Below are 14,776 nucleotides of genomic sequence, written 5' to 3'. Positions count from 1 at the left end.
AAAAAAAAAAAAAAAAAAAAAAAGAAATTAGAATGAACAGAGAAGGGGGATGATTTTAAATTATGGAAGCTGTTAAAGGCCAGATTAAAATTTTGTAAATAATTGAGTAGGGAATAGGGAATCTTGAAGGGCTTTCGAGCAGTGGAGTTACATAAGTGTGTTTAGGGAGGCTCAGCTGACAACAGTGTGGAGGGAGATGAGGTAGGGAGAGGTAGGAAGTAGGAACACCTGTTGGAGAGCTGATGCAATAATTCTAATTGTTCCAGCCTTGTTCCAGCAAGCGCTGGGGAAAAATTACGGATTCAAAAGACATTGTGGTGGCAAAATTGACTGGGCCTGAGAACACATCAAAAATAAGGCAGGAGGGAAAAGGAAGAGGCAGCAAATTTACAGATAAGGAAGAGTGATTAGGAAAATGGTCTGTTAACAGAGAAAGGGAAGCAGGTTTTCTGTGGCATTTCATCAGTTTTGGAATGTGCTGATTTACAGGACCAGCAAGCATAATCCACGTGGCTGTGATCTGCAGGCACTGGAAAAAACGTCTGCATGTAAAATACAGGTTGGAGAAGCATTTGATTAGCTGAGTTGAGTGATTGAGCTTTTCAAAGGAAAGTCTCAGAGAAGGGGAAAACAATTAAAGATGGACACTTAGGGGAAGGGAGGAGAACAAGCAAGGAGGGAAGGCAGAGGTGTAGATGGTTAGAGGTCTATGTGAAGGCAGGGGTGAAGGAAGGTCAATAAGTGCCTGAACCTGGGTGTGTGGGGAATTCAGGGTCAAGGGACAAACACAGAAGGGTTTAGAAGCAGTGTACTGTAAAAATGCCATTGATTTGGGATCTGGGTAGTTGGTTGCCATTTGAGAGAGAGGTTTCAGGAGAGTAGGGTGTGGATGCATATTTCAATTAGTCAAGAAGTAGTGGGTATGAAAGACAGATTCAGACATATCTCTGATAGCAATATCCGCCCACCTTTTTTTTTTTTTTGAGATGGAATTTCACTTTTGGTGCCCAGGCTGGGATACAATGATGCGGTCTTGGCTCACTGCAACCTCCACCTCCTGGGTTCAAGCGATTCTCTTGCCTCAGCCTCCTGAGTAGGTGGGATTACAGGCTCCCACCACCACATTTGCCTAATTTTTGTATTTTTAGTAGAGTCGGGTTTTCCATGTTGGCCAGGCTGTTCTCGAACTCCTGACCTCAAGTTATCTTCCCGCTTCCATCTCCCAAAATGCTGGGATTACAGGCATGAGCCGCTGCGACCTGCCTCCACTATTTTTTTAAGGTGTTAGAGGATGAGTGGAAGTGGAAGCTGCAAACATGAATTATTATTTTCTTTTCTTTTCTTTTTTTTTTTTTTTGAGACAGAGTCTCAGTTAGTTGCCCAGGCTGGAGTACAGTGGTAAGATCTCGGCTCACTGCAACCTCCACCTCCCAGGTTCAAGCAATTCTGCTGCCTCAGCCTCCTGAGTAGCTGGGATTACAGGTGCCTGCCACCAAACCCCGCTAATTTTTTATATTTTTGGCAGTCACAGGGTTTCATCATGTTGGCCAGGCTGGTCTCCAACTCCTGACCTCAAGTGATCTGCCGGCCTCAGCCTCCCAAAATGCTAGGATTACAGGCATGAGCCATTGCACCCAGCCGTGAATTCTTTTTTTCAAGAAGTTTGGTAAGGTAGGCACATTAAATCTGAAACATCCAAAGTGGAACCCATGATATCCACACCTCACCCCACCTCCTCCCACATCTCCTATCTCAGTGCATGGCTTCCCTTCTAGATTGTAAGCTCCATGAGGTCAGGGGTCACACCTGCTGTCTGGGTGGATGTCTCACGAGTATCCAGCATGGAGTCTGCCAGTTGCATAAATGCATAAATTCAGGATAGGATAACCAAAGAACCAAGCCCACTGCTGGTGCCATCTGCTAATCACCACTCCCCTCTCAAAAGAGGCCTCTTGGTTGACCTTTTTTGGCTAGGAGAGGGCAGCTAGTTCCAGGGAGACTTGAGAGGCCATTGACCTCCTCCCTGGGCTCCCAATCTGCTCTTTTTGCCTTTCCTATATCCCGTACAGTCCAGCATGTGGGGCTCTAATCCAAGTTTTCTGCCACCCTCCAGCCCAGTCAGGAACAGCTATGGGCAGCTGGCATCTTTTCCTGCATCACTCTATCCTTGACCAGCTTCTTCACCATGGTCTGCCCTCTTCTGTCCTCTTGCCTTCCTGGAGTTCTGGGGATAGCAGGGAATGGAAAAGGGGTACTGAGGAAATAAAGCCCCACTGAGAAAATAAAACCTCACTGAGAATGGACCCCCAAGGTCTTCTCTGGTGGATTCCCAGGGAGCTTCCCTCCGTCTCCCATATTCGCGTGTCTCTCTGGCGATCTGGGAATCTGTCTCCCTCAACGTTAGTCTCTGTCGGATTTTCTTTTTTCATTTTTTTTTTTTTTTTTTTTTTGCGAGGCCGTAGTCTTTGGAATTGCAGGCGATAAATCAACTAAGTCTCTTTAATACCGTCTTTCAGAAGTTCACACACACGCACACACAGATCAGAACAAGGCGGGGGCCGCCGAGGGGAGCGAGGAGCGGGGACTTGGGAGGTCCGTAGCCTGGATTCCTTTCTGCCCAGCTGCCCAGGGGCTGGGAGAGGTGGAAGGGAGTATTTACAGAGCTTTTACAGGCATGTTTCTTATCCCAGGGAGAAGGGTCCTACACCAGGAACTTCCCAAATGTGCTTCCAAAAACAGAAGGAGAGGTTCTGGGATTAGCAAGAAAATAGGCTGAAATCTGGGTGAAGGAAGGACGAAAATGTACCTGCAAAAAACGGGAGGTGGGGGCGTGGCTACCCCAGGGCTCGGTCCTTTGGCCGGAGGAGAGGGAGGAGTCTGTCCGACTGTAGGCGAGGCCTGGAGCCACAAACCCGATCACTGGACTGAATCACCCCGCGGAGTTAAAAAGAAGGCGGAGCCTGCCGACCTGGAGGCGGGGTTTTGTCAGAGCTGGGGCGGAGCTTATGGAGGAGGCGGGGTTTTAGGGACCAAACCGAGATTGCTGCGGGCGCTACGCTTTGAGGGTGAGGGGGCCTGGAGCGACTGAGGGTCCGGGGTTTGGCCGGGATCCCGTAAAGCGGCGTCCCTTGGGGTGTGGGTTTTGGAGGGGTTCCTGAGGAACTGGATTCGGAGCTTGCTCCCAAGGCGAGACGTTCCGTGGAGGCGGAGTTTACGATGTATTGAAGTCTGATGGCCCCAGAAGTGGGTGTGCAGGGCGCCCATTGGGTCCCAGGCATGACTGCAGAATGAGCCTGGGGGGTCGAGGGGCGCAGAGTGGGGCCGGACCGGGGGCGTTTTTAGGGATCCCAGTAGTTCTCGTGGTGCTGCGCGGCGATGATGATGACTACGGTGAGGATGGTACAGAGCACCATGGCTGCAATGCCTACGGCCAGGGAGATGAAGGAGAAGTTCCGGGCCTCTCGTGAAGCGATCTCGGCTGACACCATGTCTCCGCGGGCCAAGGCCGTGCGCACCTACGGAGGAGAAGTGCGGAAAGGAGGTCAGAGAGCTGCAGCCTTTCTCTACGATGGTCCCAGCACTCCTAGAACTGCCCATCCCCCAAACCGAGTAAGCTCCTGCCCCCTACCTGCACTGCCTTGAAGATGGCAATGATGCCCGTAGGCCAGAAGCAGCAGATGGTGGTCAGCACCGCGATGGGCATGTAGTCGTGTGGCGGGCGCCTCGGCTCCAGTAGGGCCAGCCCTGGGCCCTGGGGCGGCGGGGGGAGAGTGGAGGTCACTCCTGTCCCCCCCGGAGTTCCGCCTGCATATGGCTGTGGAAGGAAAGTTGGGGGGAAGGGGCATCACTCCGACCCTCTCCCAGCCTACCAGCATTGGGCGGCCGGCAGAGTGGCTTTAAAAGCACAATTCTTAACTACAGTTTCTCAAAATAAACCACCCAGCATCCTTCCAGGACACCCATAAATTCCACCTAGGCCCCTCTTCTCCCTTCCCTGCTTCATTAACCACCATTCTTGGGTTCTCTACATTCTCTCCCACAAGGTATGGTCCCACAAGGGCTGCCCTGGCCTCACTTCAGACCGTGTTTCTTCCTTCCAGACACCTACCAGGCCTCCCCTACCACTTAGTCCCAGGCTTCTTCCATCTTCCCCTGGGTTCCCAGCTTCCATTTTTCCCCCTTCAGACGGTTTCTTACTTTCAGACCTCTGAACCTCTAGGCTCCGTTCCCTCTCCCAGGCCCTGACTTTGGGCACCAATAGACTCCTACTCCCGGGTCTCTCCCTAGTCCCTCTCGTCTCAAGCCCTCTTCTTTCTAGGGCTTGTCCCAGGAACACTACCTGTTCCCTGCCCTTGTTCCTCTATCCTACCAGCCCCCAGCGTATCCCCAATTTCGCATCCCCCTCTTCTCCCATGCCCCTGTCTGCCTGGCACTCACCGTGCCCACCGGGTAGACCGGCACGTAAGCAGTGCAGGGCTGCAGTTGCAGGGGGTATCCGGGCGCTACGTAGCCCCCCAGCGGCAGCGTGCCTACAGTCCCCGTGTGCGTTGGCACCACGAAGCCGGGGGCCTGGGCAGTCTGGGCGGGCGCCGGTGGGGGCGGGGCGGCGGCGGCGGGCGGCGGCGGGGGAAGTGGGCCCTCGAAGCGAGTCTCCTGCAGGTAAGGGTCGGGTGGCATGCGGGGCAAGGTAGCGCAGCCGGGTGGGGGTGCCCCGGCAGCAGGGCCGGGAGGGACGTGGTGGGGGGGCCTCGGCAGTGTGGCGGAGGCGGAGGGACCGCGCTGAGCGGTCGCAGCGGAAGAGGTCAGGCCCCCTGCCCCTAAGCGCGGGAGGGTGGCGGTGCCAGACTGATGGTAATGGTGGTGGTGGTGATGGTGTGAGGAAGGGGCTGCCTGTGGCGGTGGGGCTGGGGGTTCGGCTGGAGGCTGAGGGGCATTGTAGGGCGGTGGAGAAGTGTGAGGGACTGAGTCTGGGAGTCCTGGAGGAGGTGAGTGGAGGAAAGGATAAGGGGAAAGATAACACAGACAGTGATGAGGAGGGGTAAGGGGAAACACAGCGAGTCATGGATGGAGAAAGATAATAGGAGAGACACATAGAGACGAGTGAGAAACCATCTCTAATTTGAGGGGCAAGAGGGGGCTATATCTAGGCCATCTGCCCCCCCTTCTTCCTTCCAATCTAGTTTTGAGGTCACAACTCTCGCCTGCTTCTTTTCCGTCTTTTTCATCACCATGCACCCAGCTCTCACCTGCAGACCCCAATCCCCTCTCCTTTGCTATAGCTGCCTTTGGGCTGGCCTATCCGAGCTAGTCCTGTATGTGCATATGTGTAGACATGCAACCCTGCGTTATCTATGTTCCATTCAACAGTTGTGTAAACACATGTGGGATGACATGTGCCCCACTCTGCTGTTTCTTCAGTGGGGGGAGGAGTGCCCCAGCCTCTATGAGAATCTCAGGACCTCTTTTAGGGCAGATTAAGAAGAGCCCTCTGGATTTTACTCCCTTGACAACCCCCATCTGGTCATGTCTCCCTGTTTCCCTACAGGATGTCTCCATGCCAGCCAGGGATTGTCCATCTGTCACTCCCAATGATGCTATTCTTGCAGAACCTGGCTTTACTTCCTTCACCCTCTCAACCTACCCCCCTCTGCCCCTGCTGTTGGCAAGGGGCAGAGGCTTCGACTGGAAGGAGGAAAGGAAGAAAAAGGGGGAGACCGAAAGAGGAGGGGGATTAGCAGAGTGTTGAGAGCTGGAGAGAAGGGGAATGAAACCACCACTAGGAAGGGGTGAAGAAGGGGGTTGGGGCAAGGGGGAGGGAGAGTCAGAAGACAGTGGAGGGGGTGGGGGGTTTTGTTATTGTTTTTACCTGACTTTTCGGATGACATGCCTGCCGTCTCACTGAGACAGGGTCTTTGCAGCCGGAGTGGGGGGTCCTCGGCCGGTGCTGGAGTCTGGGTGCTGGATGGCGCAGCCGGCAGCAGCGCAGAGATGGAGAGATGAAGGCAGCGGCGGGGGGCGGAGGGAGAACAGGGAGGGGGGGAGCTTAAAGGGACCGTGGCAAGGGAGGGGGAGCACTTCAGCCGTCCCCCACTAGGTCTCTCTTTCTGCTCTTGGACCACCTCTCCCCTCCTCTCACCCCAGCATTCAGGCCCCCAGTTTAGGCTCCTTTGGAGTTGTCATGGAAACACGGAGGCTAGACCAGGCTAGGCGGGTGGGACTAAGGGAAGGAAGGACGGAGAGGGAACTCTCTGGAGTCTCCCCCTCCAAGAGTCACTGTAGTGATTATATTGTGGGAGGAAGTGAACAGGTTCTCAGTGGAGTTAATAACCCAGGTACCTCCAGAGGCAGGTCCTCCCCCGACTTAGCTCCCTGCAATGTGCAGAGTCTTCGCTGAAAGGTGCCAGGGTTTTCTCCCAAATCCTTGGCCCGTTTCCTCCTCTTTAGAAGAAATAAATACTTGTGTGTGAGAGAGAATTGTGCAGAGCTCAGAACTGCAATGGTCTGAAAAGTTCCCAGGGTACACCGGACCTGCCAACCTGACAGTAAAGAGGGAGGCCCAGGTCTGTAATTCGGGGGAAGCTGGGCCTTGGGGGGAAAAGGGAGAGGGAGTTTGTGTGGTGTGCACACATACCTTCTTTGTCCAGGACTGAGGAGCTGAAGCTATTTTGGAGAGGGTGGGGGGGGGGGCTATAACTTAATTGCTCATTTCTGGCAGCTCCGTTGGGAATGTGTGCGTGTTTCCCCACTCTCCCTTTGCTTGCTGAGGCTGCTTAGAGTCTCCGAGCCGGTCAATGTTTAGATCCATTCCCTAAACCCCTCTACTCCCACCCACCACCTCTCACCAAGAGGCATCTCCACCTCCTGAGTCGACCTGCAGCACAGCGTTATTAGTCTTTTTATTTGCTTATTGTATCTTGGGAGCGCGTGGGTTGGTGCAGGGAGCAAGGATAGGCAGTCTACGGAGAGTTACACCAGTTGGGTTTTTGTTGTTGTTGTTTTTTTTTTTTTTACAAAAACACAGCCAGAGAATCATTATGCTCCTTACGCCCCCCAGCCCCCGCCTAAGGCCGTCGCTTTCTTGGCTGGGTCCCTTTTTGTCCACATCCTAGTGGAGACTACAGAGCAGTACAGAGGCTCTCGCTGAAACCACTTCCAGGCTCCAGAGAGTCAGATCAAGGCTTCACACCAGTCGTTCTGGCCACTTAGGCGTTCGCGTGAACCCCCAACCCCTTACCGCCACCCCGTCGTCACACTACACCATTCCGAGCGCAAAGTGGTTTGACTGAGACGAATTTAGACCAAGCAATGACCTTGTAAACAGAGAGAGGGGCTCAGACAGGCTGAGAAAGCCTTCTCTCAAGATAAACATCTTTAAATGCTAAGTAAAAGCCCTGAGGCACTAGGGTGTGGGGTAGGGGTCACAGGCGGGGAGGTGGGGCGCCTGGGGGTCTCGGTAGGGAGCCACCCACAGAGAGCTCAGAAAGCCAGATTGTAGGGGTCGCTCAGGTTGAAAGACTGGTCGAAATTACGCGGGCGTGAGTCAGCGCATCGCTTTAGGCCCTCCGCCCCTTCGGGGTGGGTCGCTTATGGGGAGGGGAGTAGAGTAGGGCAGGAGAAACTGGGCCAGGCTGCACTTAGCTCAAGGGGCCTTGAGGACTCTCCGCGTCTCTGGAGACAAGGGCACTACATGCACTTCAGAATGAAGAGTTGTAAGACGCTGACCTGGGGCGGGCTGGAGGGGGGTGGGGGTGGGTGTTGAGGGGTAAGCCCGTGCTGGTATCAGCCCTCCAGGTCACCCTGCCACTCACCCAGCACAAGGCAAATGTGGAGGGCTATCTTTCCCTGGTCCACCCCCCGACCGCCCCTTGGGGAAAGAAAACTTCGTGTTCTGCTGCAGAGCCGGACGCCTGTATTGGGAAGTGGGGAGAATCGAGGCGGGGATGTCGGACCTTTGGGTCGCTGGGGCCAACGAAGCCTGGAGAGGCCTTCTTTCCATTCCCAGAATAGGTTTGCTGCTTTTTCCTCTCCCCACTGGCCTAAATGGATCGCTCCGCCTAGTTCCTCCCCGGCACCTAGGGCGCAATGGAATATTCCATTGCCCCTCCGGTCCCGGCTCTGAGTTGCGGGGGACGCTCGCTTGGTTGCCAGAGAAAGCCCCGGACGTGACGGATTTGCGCGACCCCAAGCAGCCCGCCCTTCCCCCCTCCCATCCGTCATTCTCCTGCGTTCCCTTTCCTCCCCCTTCCCCCTCCCCCGTGGGTTCCAGATTTGGGAGAAGTAAACAGCGGGCAGGAGCGAGTCCCACGGAGCCAGGCCAGGTGCGAGTTTGCACTCTCCAGGGGGTCTGGGCTGCTGCTCCGGGGTATTACAGAACTCCGCGTTGTTCCTGGCTGGGGAGATGCATTCGTCTGGGCCTAGGGAAGAGGTTCCCGGAGAGATGAGTTCGGGGCGGGACTTTTGGTGCGCGTTGGTGCGTCAACGTGGTAGGGGGGTGTGTTTGTAGGGAGAGGGCTCGAGTAAGTTAAAAGTAGGCTATTTTGTGACAAGGACCTGGTGTGCGGTTTGATTGCCTTGCGTTTGTTCCGAGGGACGAGGGTGTTGCCGTCTCCCTCACAGGCCCTTATCGCCCCTTTCTCAGGCAGGAGCATGCTGGGGCTCTGTGGGCAGCGGCTGCCCGCGGCGTGGGTCCTGCTCCTGTTGCCTTTCCTGCCGCTGCTGTTGCCTGCAGCCCCCGCGCCCCACCGCGCGTCCTACAAGCCGGTCATCGTGGTGCATGGGCTCTTCGACAGCTCGTACAGCTTCCGCCACCTGCTGGAATACATCAATGAGGTCTGGCAGGGGACACACACCCGGGTGCCGGGCGTTAGAGGCTCTACTGTGGCAGGGGAGGGAAAGCGGGAAACTGAAAGCCACCCCTCTGGGCCTGCCCAGTTCCTCAGGGAGCTGATGCTGGCATAGGGGGAGAGTTGGGGGCCGGGATCCCTGGTTGTGGCAGGGCACAATAGGCCTGTGGACGTGGGCCAGGGGGTGGCGTGTGGGAGTTTCTTAGCCTATCCCCGGTGGCTGCATTGCCCCCTTCCCACAGACACACCCCGGGACTGTGGTGACAGTGCTCGATCTCTTCGATGGGAGAGAGAGCTTGCGACCCCTGTGGGAACAGGTGCAAGGGTTCCGAGAGGCTGTGGTCCCCATCATGGCAAAGGCCCCTCAAGGGGTGCATCTCATCTGCTACTCGCAGGGTAGGCGACTCCCCTGCCCCTAACTCCTAAGCCCTATCTGAGGCTTGATCCTTATCTGAGGGACACTTCCTAGTGTCCCTTTTTCTGAACCACATTGCTCCAGGCACAGCCCTGGTACCTGAGCCCTTCCTTTCTGACTTCCCTCAGCGTCTGGGTCTCATCTCTGTCTTGAATGGGAGGGAGGCTCCCTACGTTGCTGCTCCTTCTTTCCCTATTATCCATGGCTCTTGGACATAAGGGCTAATGGGGCAGGTAAAAACACCCTAGAATTAGAGGCAGGAGGCCTAGCATCTAATTCGGGCTCGGTCACTTGTATGATGTGTGACATTTTGGCACAGGGTGTGCCTGCCTTCCGGAAGCCTCAGTTTCCTTTATGTACAGTGTGTTGGGGGGCAGTGTGTGTTCGTGGGGGTAGAGGGTGCTGCTGGCTTTGCTGTCCTTAAGTCCCTGCCCAATGTGGTGTTCTGCCTACAGGGGGCCTTGTGTGCAGGGCTCTGCTTTCTGTCATGGATGATCACAATGTGGATTCTTTCATCTCCCTCTCCTCTCCACAGATGGGACAGTATGGAGGTGAGTGGGCACTGGACCTCACAGAATGCCCTGAGTTTTGGGGGCATAGAGATTTATGGTCACTTAGCACTGCCATTCTCTTGCCAGACACAGACTACTTGAAGTGGCTGTTCCCCACCTCCATGCGATCTAACCTCTATCGGATCTGCTATAGCCCCTGGGGCCAGGAATTCTCCATCTGCAACTACTGGCATGGTGAGTGGGGATGCTGAACTGGGGCTTCCATGGAGAGGGCACTGTGGAGGGTCGGGTCAGTTGCTTCCATCTCTGCGACAACCAATAGCAGTAATGACAAGAAAAATAACTTACATTTATTGAGCATTTACTATTTGAACAGGCACTGTTGAGATTTTTTTTCTTTTTTTTTTGAGAGGGAGTCTCGCTCTATTTCCCAGTCTGGAGTGCAGTGGCACGATCTCAGCTCATTGCAACCTCCACCTCCCAGGTTTAAGCAATCCTCCTGCCTCAGCCCCACTAGTAGCTGGGATTACAGGTACATGCTACCATGCCTGGCTAATTTTTGTATTTTTAGTAGAGACGGAGTTTCGCCATGTTGGCCAGGCTGGACTCGAACTCCTGACCTCAGGTGATCCACCCGCCTTGGCCTCCCAAAGTGCTGGGATTACAGGTGTGAGCCACCGTACCTGGCCCAGAATGTTTTAAGTGTGTCACCTTATTGCCTCAGCAGGTATAGTCTGATGCAGGAGTCAGCAAACCTTTTCTATAAAGGGCCAGAGAGTAAATATTTCTGGCTTTGTAGGACATATAGTCTGTTCCACAACTACTCAGTTCTGCTGTTACAGTGTGAAAGCAGCCATGTACCATATATGAATGAATGTGTCTGTGTTCCAATAAAACTTTAATTACAAAAACAAGTAGCAGGCTGGATTTGGCCCATTGGTCACAGTTAGCCAACCTCTAGACCAGACTATGGGGACAGAATACTTGGGTTTGAATCTTGACCCTACTGGATGATTTTGGGCAAGTTACTTAACCATTGTGTTACTCAGTTTTCCTTATCTATAAAATACTAAGATAGAATACTTCACCAGGTAGTTTTAAGGATTAAGTAAATTAATGAATGCAGTATAGTTTGAATAGTACTTGGCTTATAGTAAGTGCTAGATAGAAGTACTTGCTATTGTCAGATATGGTGGCTCACCTGTAATTCCAGCACTTTGGGAGGCGGGCGGATCACTTGAGGTCAGGAGTGTGAGACCAGCCTGGCCAACATGGTGAAACCACGTCTCTACTAAAAATACAAAAAAATTAGCTGGATGTGGGCACTTGCCTGTAATCCTAGCTACTTGGGAGGATAAGGCAGGAGAATTGCTTGAACCCGGGGGACGGAGGTTGCAATGAGGCAAGATTGTGCCGCTGCACTTCAGCCTGGGCAACAGAGTGAGATTCCATCTCAGAAAAAAAGTACTTGTTATGTTTACAATTATTATGACTACTATTATTATTTTTTTGAGATGGAGTCTCACTGTGTCACCCAGGATGGAGTGCAGTGGCACAATCTCAACTCACTGCAACCTCCATCTTCTGGGTTCAAATGATTCTTGTGCCTCAGCCTCATGAGTAGCTGGGATTACAGGCATGCGCCACAACGCCTGGCTAACTTTTGTATTTTTAGTAGAAACAGGGTTTCACCATGTTGACCAGGATGGTCTCGAACTCCTGACCCCAAGTGATCCACTTGCCCTGGCCTCCCAAAGTGCTGGGATTACAGGTGTAAGCCACTGCACCTGGCCCATGTTATCACTACTGTTTTATTGCTACCCATCTGGACTATTGCTGCAGCCTCCTTATTGGGCTTCTCACCACCTGTCCTGCCCCCCTTTTCTGCTTCCTTTTTTAACTGCTTCTTGTACCCAGATCCCCACCATGATGACTTATACCTCAATGCTAGCAGCTTCCTGGCCCTGATCAATGGGGAAAGAGACCATCCCAATGCCACAGGTGAGAATCCAGGCTCCTATCTGTGTCCCCTTTTCTGCTTTGACTCCCTGTGTCTCCCTCTCCAACCAGGCCTGACCCCTGTGGCTGACTCAGCCTCTCTTCTTTCCATCCTACAGAATGGCGGAAGAACTTTCTTCGTGTGGGCCACCTGGTGCTGATTGGGGGCCCTGATGATGGTGTTATTACTCCCTGGCAGTCCAGGTAATAAGGGATTGTGTGGCCTGAAGATTGGCTAAAGACATCCCCTAACCCTGATAGGTCTTTATCTCACACCTAAAACTGGCCTGCTCCTTCCACTATTCAGTTAGTGCCCCTCCCCTCATTCATGCTGTCACCCAAGTCCAAAACCTGGGGGTCATATCCCAACCCCTTGCATCAAGCCAGTCACTAAGTCCTGCTGACTCTCCTCCCCTCTATCCCTATCACCCCTCTCCCCAACTTTGTAAAAACTTTTAATTTTGAAATTCTTATGGATTCATAGGAAGTTTCAAAGACAATATAGAGAGGCCCTTCACCCAGCTTCCCCCAGTGGTTGCATCCTACATAATTATAGCACAGTATCAAAATCAGGAAATTCACATTGGTACAATGTGTGTGGTTCTACGCCATTTTATCACATTTCCTACCACCTCTTTACTTACCTGGACTATTGCAACAGCCTCCAGCTTTGTCTCCTCCATCCTATTCCTGAGAAAAAAATCCATGGCTCCATGGCACTATGTGCTTGCCTCTGTTATAGGTCATCATGAGTGATCTGTAATGTCACCTGAGCTACTTGAGTCACTCAACAAATATTTATTGAACATTATGGGTGCAGGCTTGTTCTGGGCCCTGGGGATGCAGTGGTAAATAAAAGAGAAGTCCTTAATGTTTGTGTAGCTTATATTCTAGTTAGAGACAGCTAATACGTGTAAATATATATACTGTATATCACATAATAGGGCAGGGGAAAGGATTAGAAGATGACCGGGGTCTGGTTTCAATAGTAGGCGAAAAAGTCCTCCTGGAAGAGTTGCCATTCAATTAGAGACTGAAAGAAGTGAAGGAGAGAGTTGTGCTCTGGGGGGAAGAATCCCCCAGAGAGAAGGCGTGGCACCTGCAAAGGCCCTGAGGCTTGTGTGAGGAATAAGGCCAGCGTGGTAGTGCACAATGAGCTGGAAGCTTGGCTCACTGCAACCTCCGCCTCCTGGGTTCAAGCCATTCTCCTGCCTCAGCATCCTGAGTAGCTGGGACTATAGGCGCCTGCTACCATGCTCAGCTAATTTTTATATTTTTAGTAGAGACGGGGTTTCACCAGGTTGGTCAGGCTGGTCTCGAACTCCTGACCTCAGGTGATCCACCTGCCTTAGCCTCCCAAAGTGCTGGGATTACAGGTCTGAGCCACTGAGCCTGGCCACCAAGTCACTGTTTTTTATATGTTAGCTCATTTAATCCTCACAACACTCTCTGGGATAATTACTGTTATCTTCACTTGACATATAAGGAAACTTAGGTGTGAAGACATTAAATAACATGTCTCCATTCATAGAGATAGTGGTGAGGTCATATTCTACCTGATGATGGTAAGCTAAAAAAAAAAGAAAAAAACAAATTAGCTGGGCGCGGTGGCTCAAGCCTGTAATCCCAGCACTTTGGGAGGCCGAGGCGGGTGGATCACGAGGTCAAGAGATGGAGACCATCCTGGTCAACATGGTGAAACCCCGTCTCTATTAAAAATACAAAAAATTAGCTGGGCATGGTGGTGCGTGCCTGTAATCCCAGCTACTCAGGAGGCTGAGGCAGGAGAATTGCCTGAACCCAGGAGGCGGAGGTTGGGGTGAGTCGAGATCGTGCCATTGCACTCCAGCCTGGGTAACATGAGTGAAACTCCGTCTCAAAAAAAAAAAAAAAAAAGAGAGATAGTGGTGAGGTCAGGCTATCTGGCTTTTCACCGCAATGTTTTACTTCTTCTCTTGAAGGAAGTATTCTTGCTTTTTGTTTTGTTTGTTTTTTGAGACTCACTCTGTCTCCCAGGCTGGACTGCAGTGGTGTGATCTCGACTCACTGCAACTTCCACCTCCCGGGTTCAAGCAATCCTCCTGCCTCAGTCTCCTGAGTAGCTGGGATTACAGGCACCTGCCACCATGCCCAGCTAATTTTCTTTTCTTTTTTTTTTGAGATGGAGTTTCGCTCATGTTACCCAGGCTGGAGTGCAATGGCGCGATCTTGGCTCACCGCAACCTCCGCCTCCTGGGTTCAGGCAATTCTCCTGCCTCAGCCTCCTGAGTAGCTGGGATTACAGGCACGCGCCACCGTGCCCAGCTGATTTTTTGTATTTTTAGTAGAGACGGGGTTTCACTATGTTGACCAGGATGGTCTCGATTTGTTGACCTCGTGATCCACCCGCCTCGGCCTCCCAAAGTGGTGGGATTACAGGCTTGAGCCACCGCGCCCGGCCTAATTTTCATATTTTAATAGAGATGGGATTTCACCATACTGGTTAGGCTGGTCTCCTGACCTCAGGTGATCCACCCGCCTTGGCCTCCCAAAGTGCTGGGACTACACGCATGAGCAGCTGGCCAGGAAGTGTTCTTACATAGGACAGTGAGGATAAGCAGCATCTTAAACACACAGTGGGGAGTGTGGCAGAGCGGGGGTTCAAATTCAGGTCTGTGTGCCCCTACTGCTTCTCTACACCTTCTGAAATCCATCCATCAACATGGCCTCCAACCCCACTCCCCAGTGCACCCAGCTGCACCTCACCTCTGTGTCTTTGCTCTTGCTGTTCCCTTTGCCTGGGATAGCTTTCCTTGGTCCAGGTTCATTGCTGGGAAGCTTTTGTTGATGCTCTAATACTAGGATGATGGCCTTTCTCTTTTGCTTCCACAATCCACTGGATTTAACAATATTAGCATTTATTCAGCTGGAATAAGCACTGAATAAATATGCTTATTCCAGGTTCCACTGACTGCCCATGCCAGTTAAATTTTTTTTTTTTTTTTTTTTTGAGACAGAGTTTCGCTCTT

General features: G+C 52.5%; 2 protein-coding genes across 4 annotated transcripts in view; one reads left to right on the top strand and one right to left on the bottom strand.

Annotated features, from left to right (window-relative positions):
- Nucleotides 1–2,481: 2,481 nt before the first annotated feature.
- On the bottom strand, nt 2,482–6,810 carry PRRT1 (proline rich transmembrane protein 1). The gene is made up of 5 exons (XM_017522766.2): nt 6,632–6,810; nt 5,867–5,958; nt 4,438–4,976; nt 3,629–3,814; nt 2,482–3,515 (listed from the first exon to the last, which is right to left on the bottom strand). Exons 2-5 carry the CDS (start codon nt 5,883–5,885, stop codon nt 3,339–3,341), a joined length of 921 nt encoding a protein of 306 aa, XP_017378255.1. The 5' UTR covers nt 5,886–5,958; nt 6,632–6,810; the 3' UTR covers nt 2,482–3,338.
- A 73-nt stretch (nt 6,811–6,883) lies between these two features.
- PPT2 (palmitoyl-protein thioesterase 2) overlaps nt 6,884–14,776 on the top strand; it is a 14,630-nt gene continuing 6,737 nt past the window's right edge. Inside the window, exons 1-7 of one of the 3 annotated variants that reach the window (XM_017522764.2) lie at nt 6,884–7,709; nt 8,639–8,829; nt 9,086–9,239; nt 9,714–9,809; nt 9,897–10,004; nt 11,688–11,771; nt 11,888–11,972. In XM_017522764.2, coding sequence (XP_017378253.1) covers nt 7,688–7,709; nt 8,639–8,829; nt 9,086–9,239; nt 9,714–9,809; nt 9,897–10,004; nt 11,688–11,771; nt 11,888–11,972 — 740 coding nt within the window. In that variant the 5' untranslated portion in view covers nt 6,884–7,687. Of the gene's footprint in view, nt 7,710–7,833; nt 8,319–8,339; nt 8,426–8,638; nt 8,830–9,085; nt 9,240–9,713; nt 9,810–9,896; nt 10,005–11,687; nt 11,772–11,887; nt 11,973–14,776 lie in introns of those variants that run through there. The other 2 variants (XM_017522765.2, XM_037736299.1) reach the window with 2 other exon arrangements.

This window comes from Cebus imitator, unplaced genomic scaffold (genome assembly GCF_001604975.1).
Source record: "Cebus imitator isolate Cc_AM_T3 unplaced genomic scaffold, Cebus_imitator-1.0 Scaffold24, whole genome shotgun sequence".
NCBI lineage: Eukaryota > Metazoa > Chordata > Mammalia > Primates > Cebidae > Cebus > Cebus imitator.
This window is presented reverse-complemented; position numbering and strand designations above follow the sequence as displayed.

Coding starts and splice junctions, on each gene's coding strand:
- PRRT1 (XM_017522766.2), bottom strand. Junction 3,815..4,437: donor CGGTCTACCCGGTGGGCACG/GTGAGTGCCAGG, acceptor TTCCTTCCACAG/CCATATGCAGGCGGAACTCC. Junction 3,516..3,628: donor CCATCTTCAAGGCAGTGCAG/GTAGGGGGCAGG, acceptor TCTCCTCCGTAG/GTGCGCACGGCCTTGGCCCG.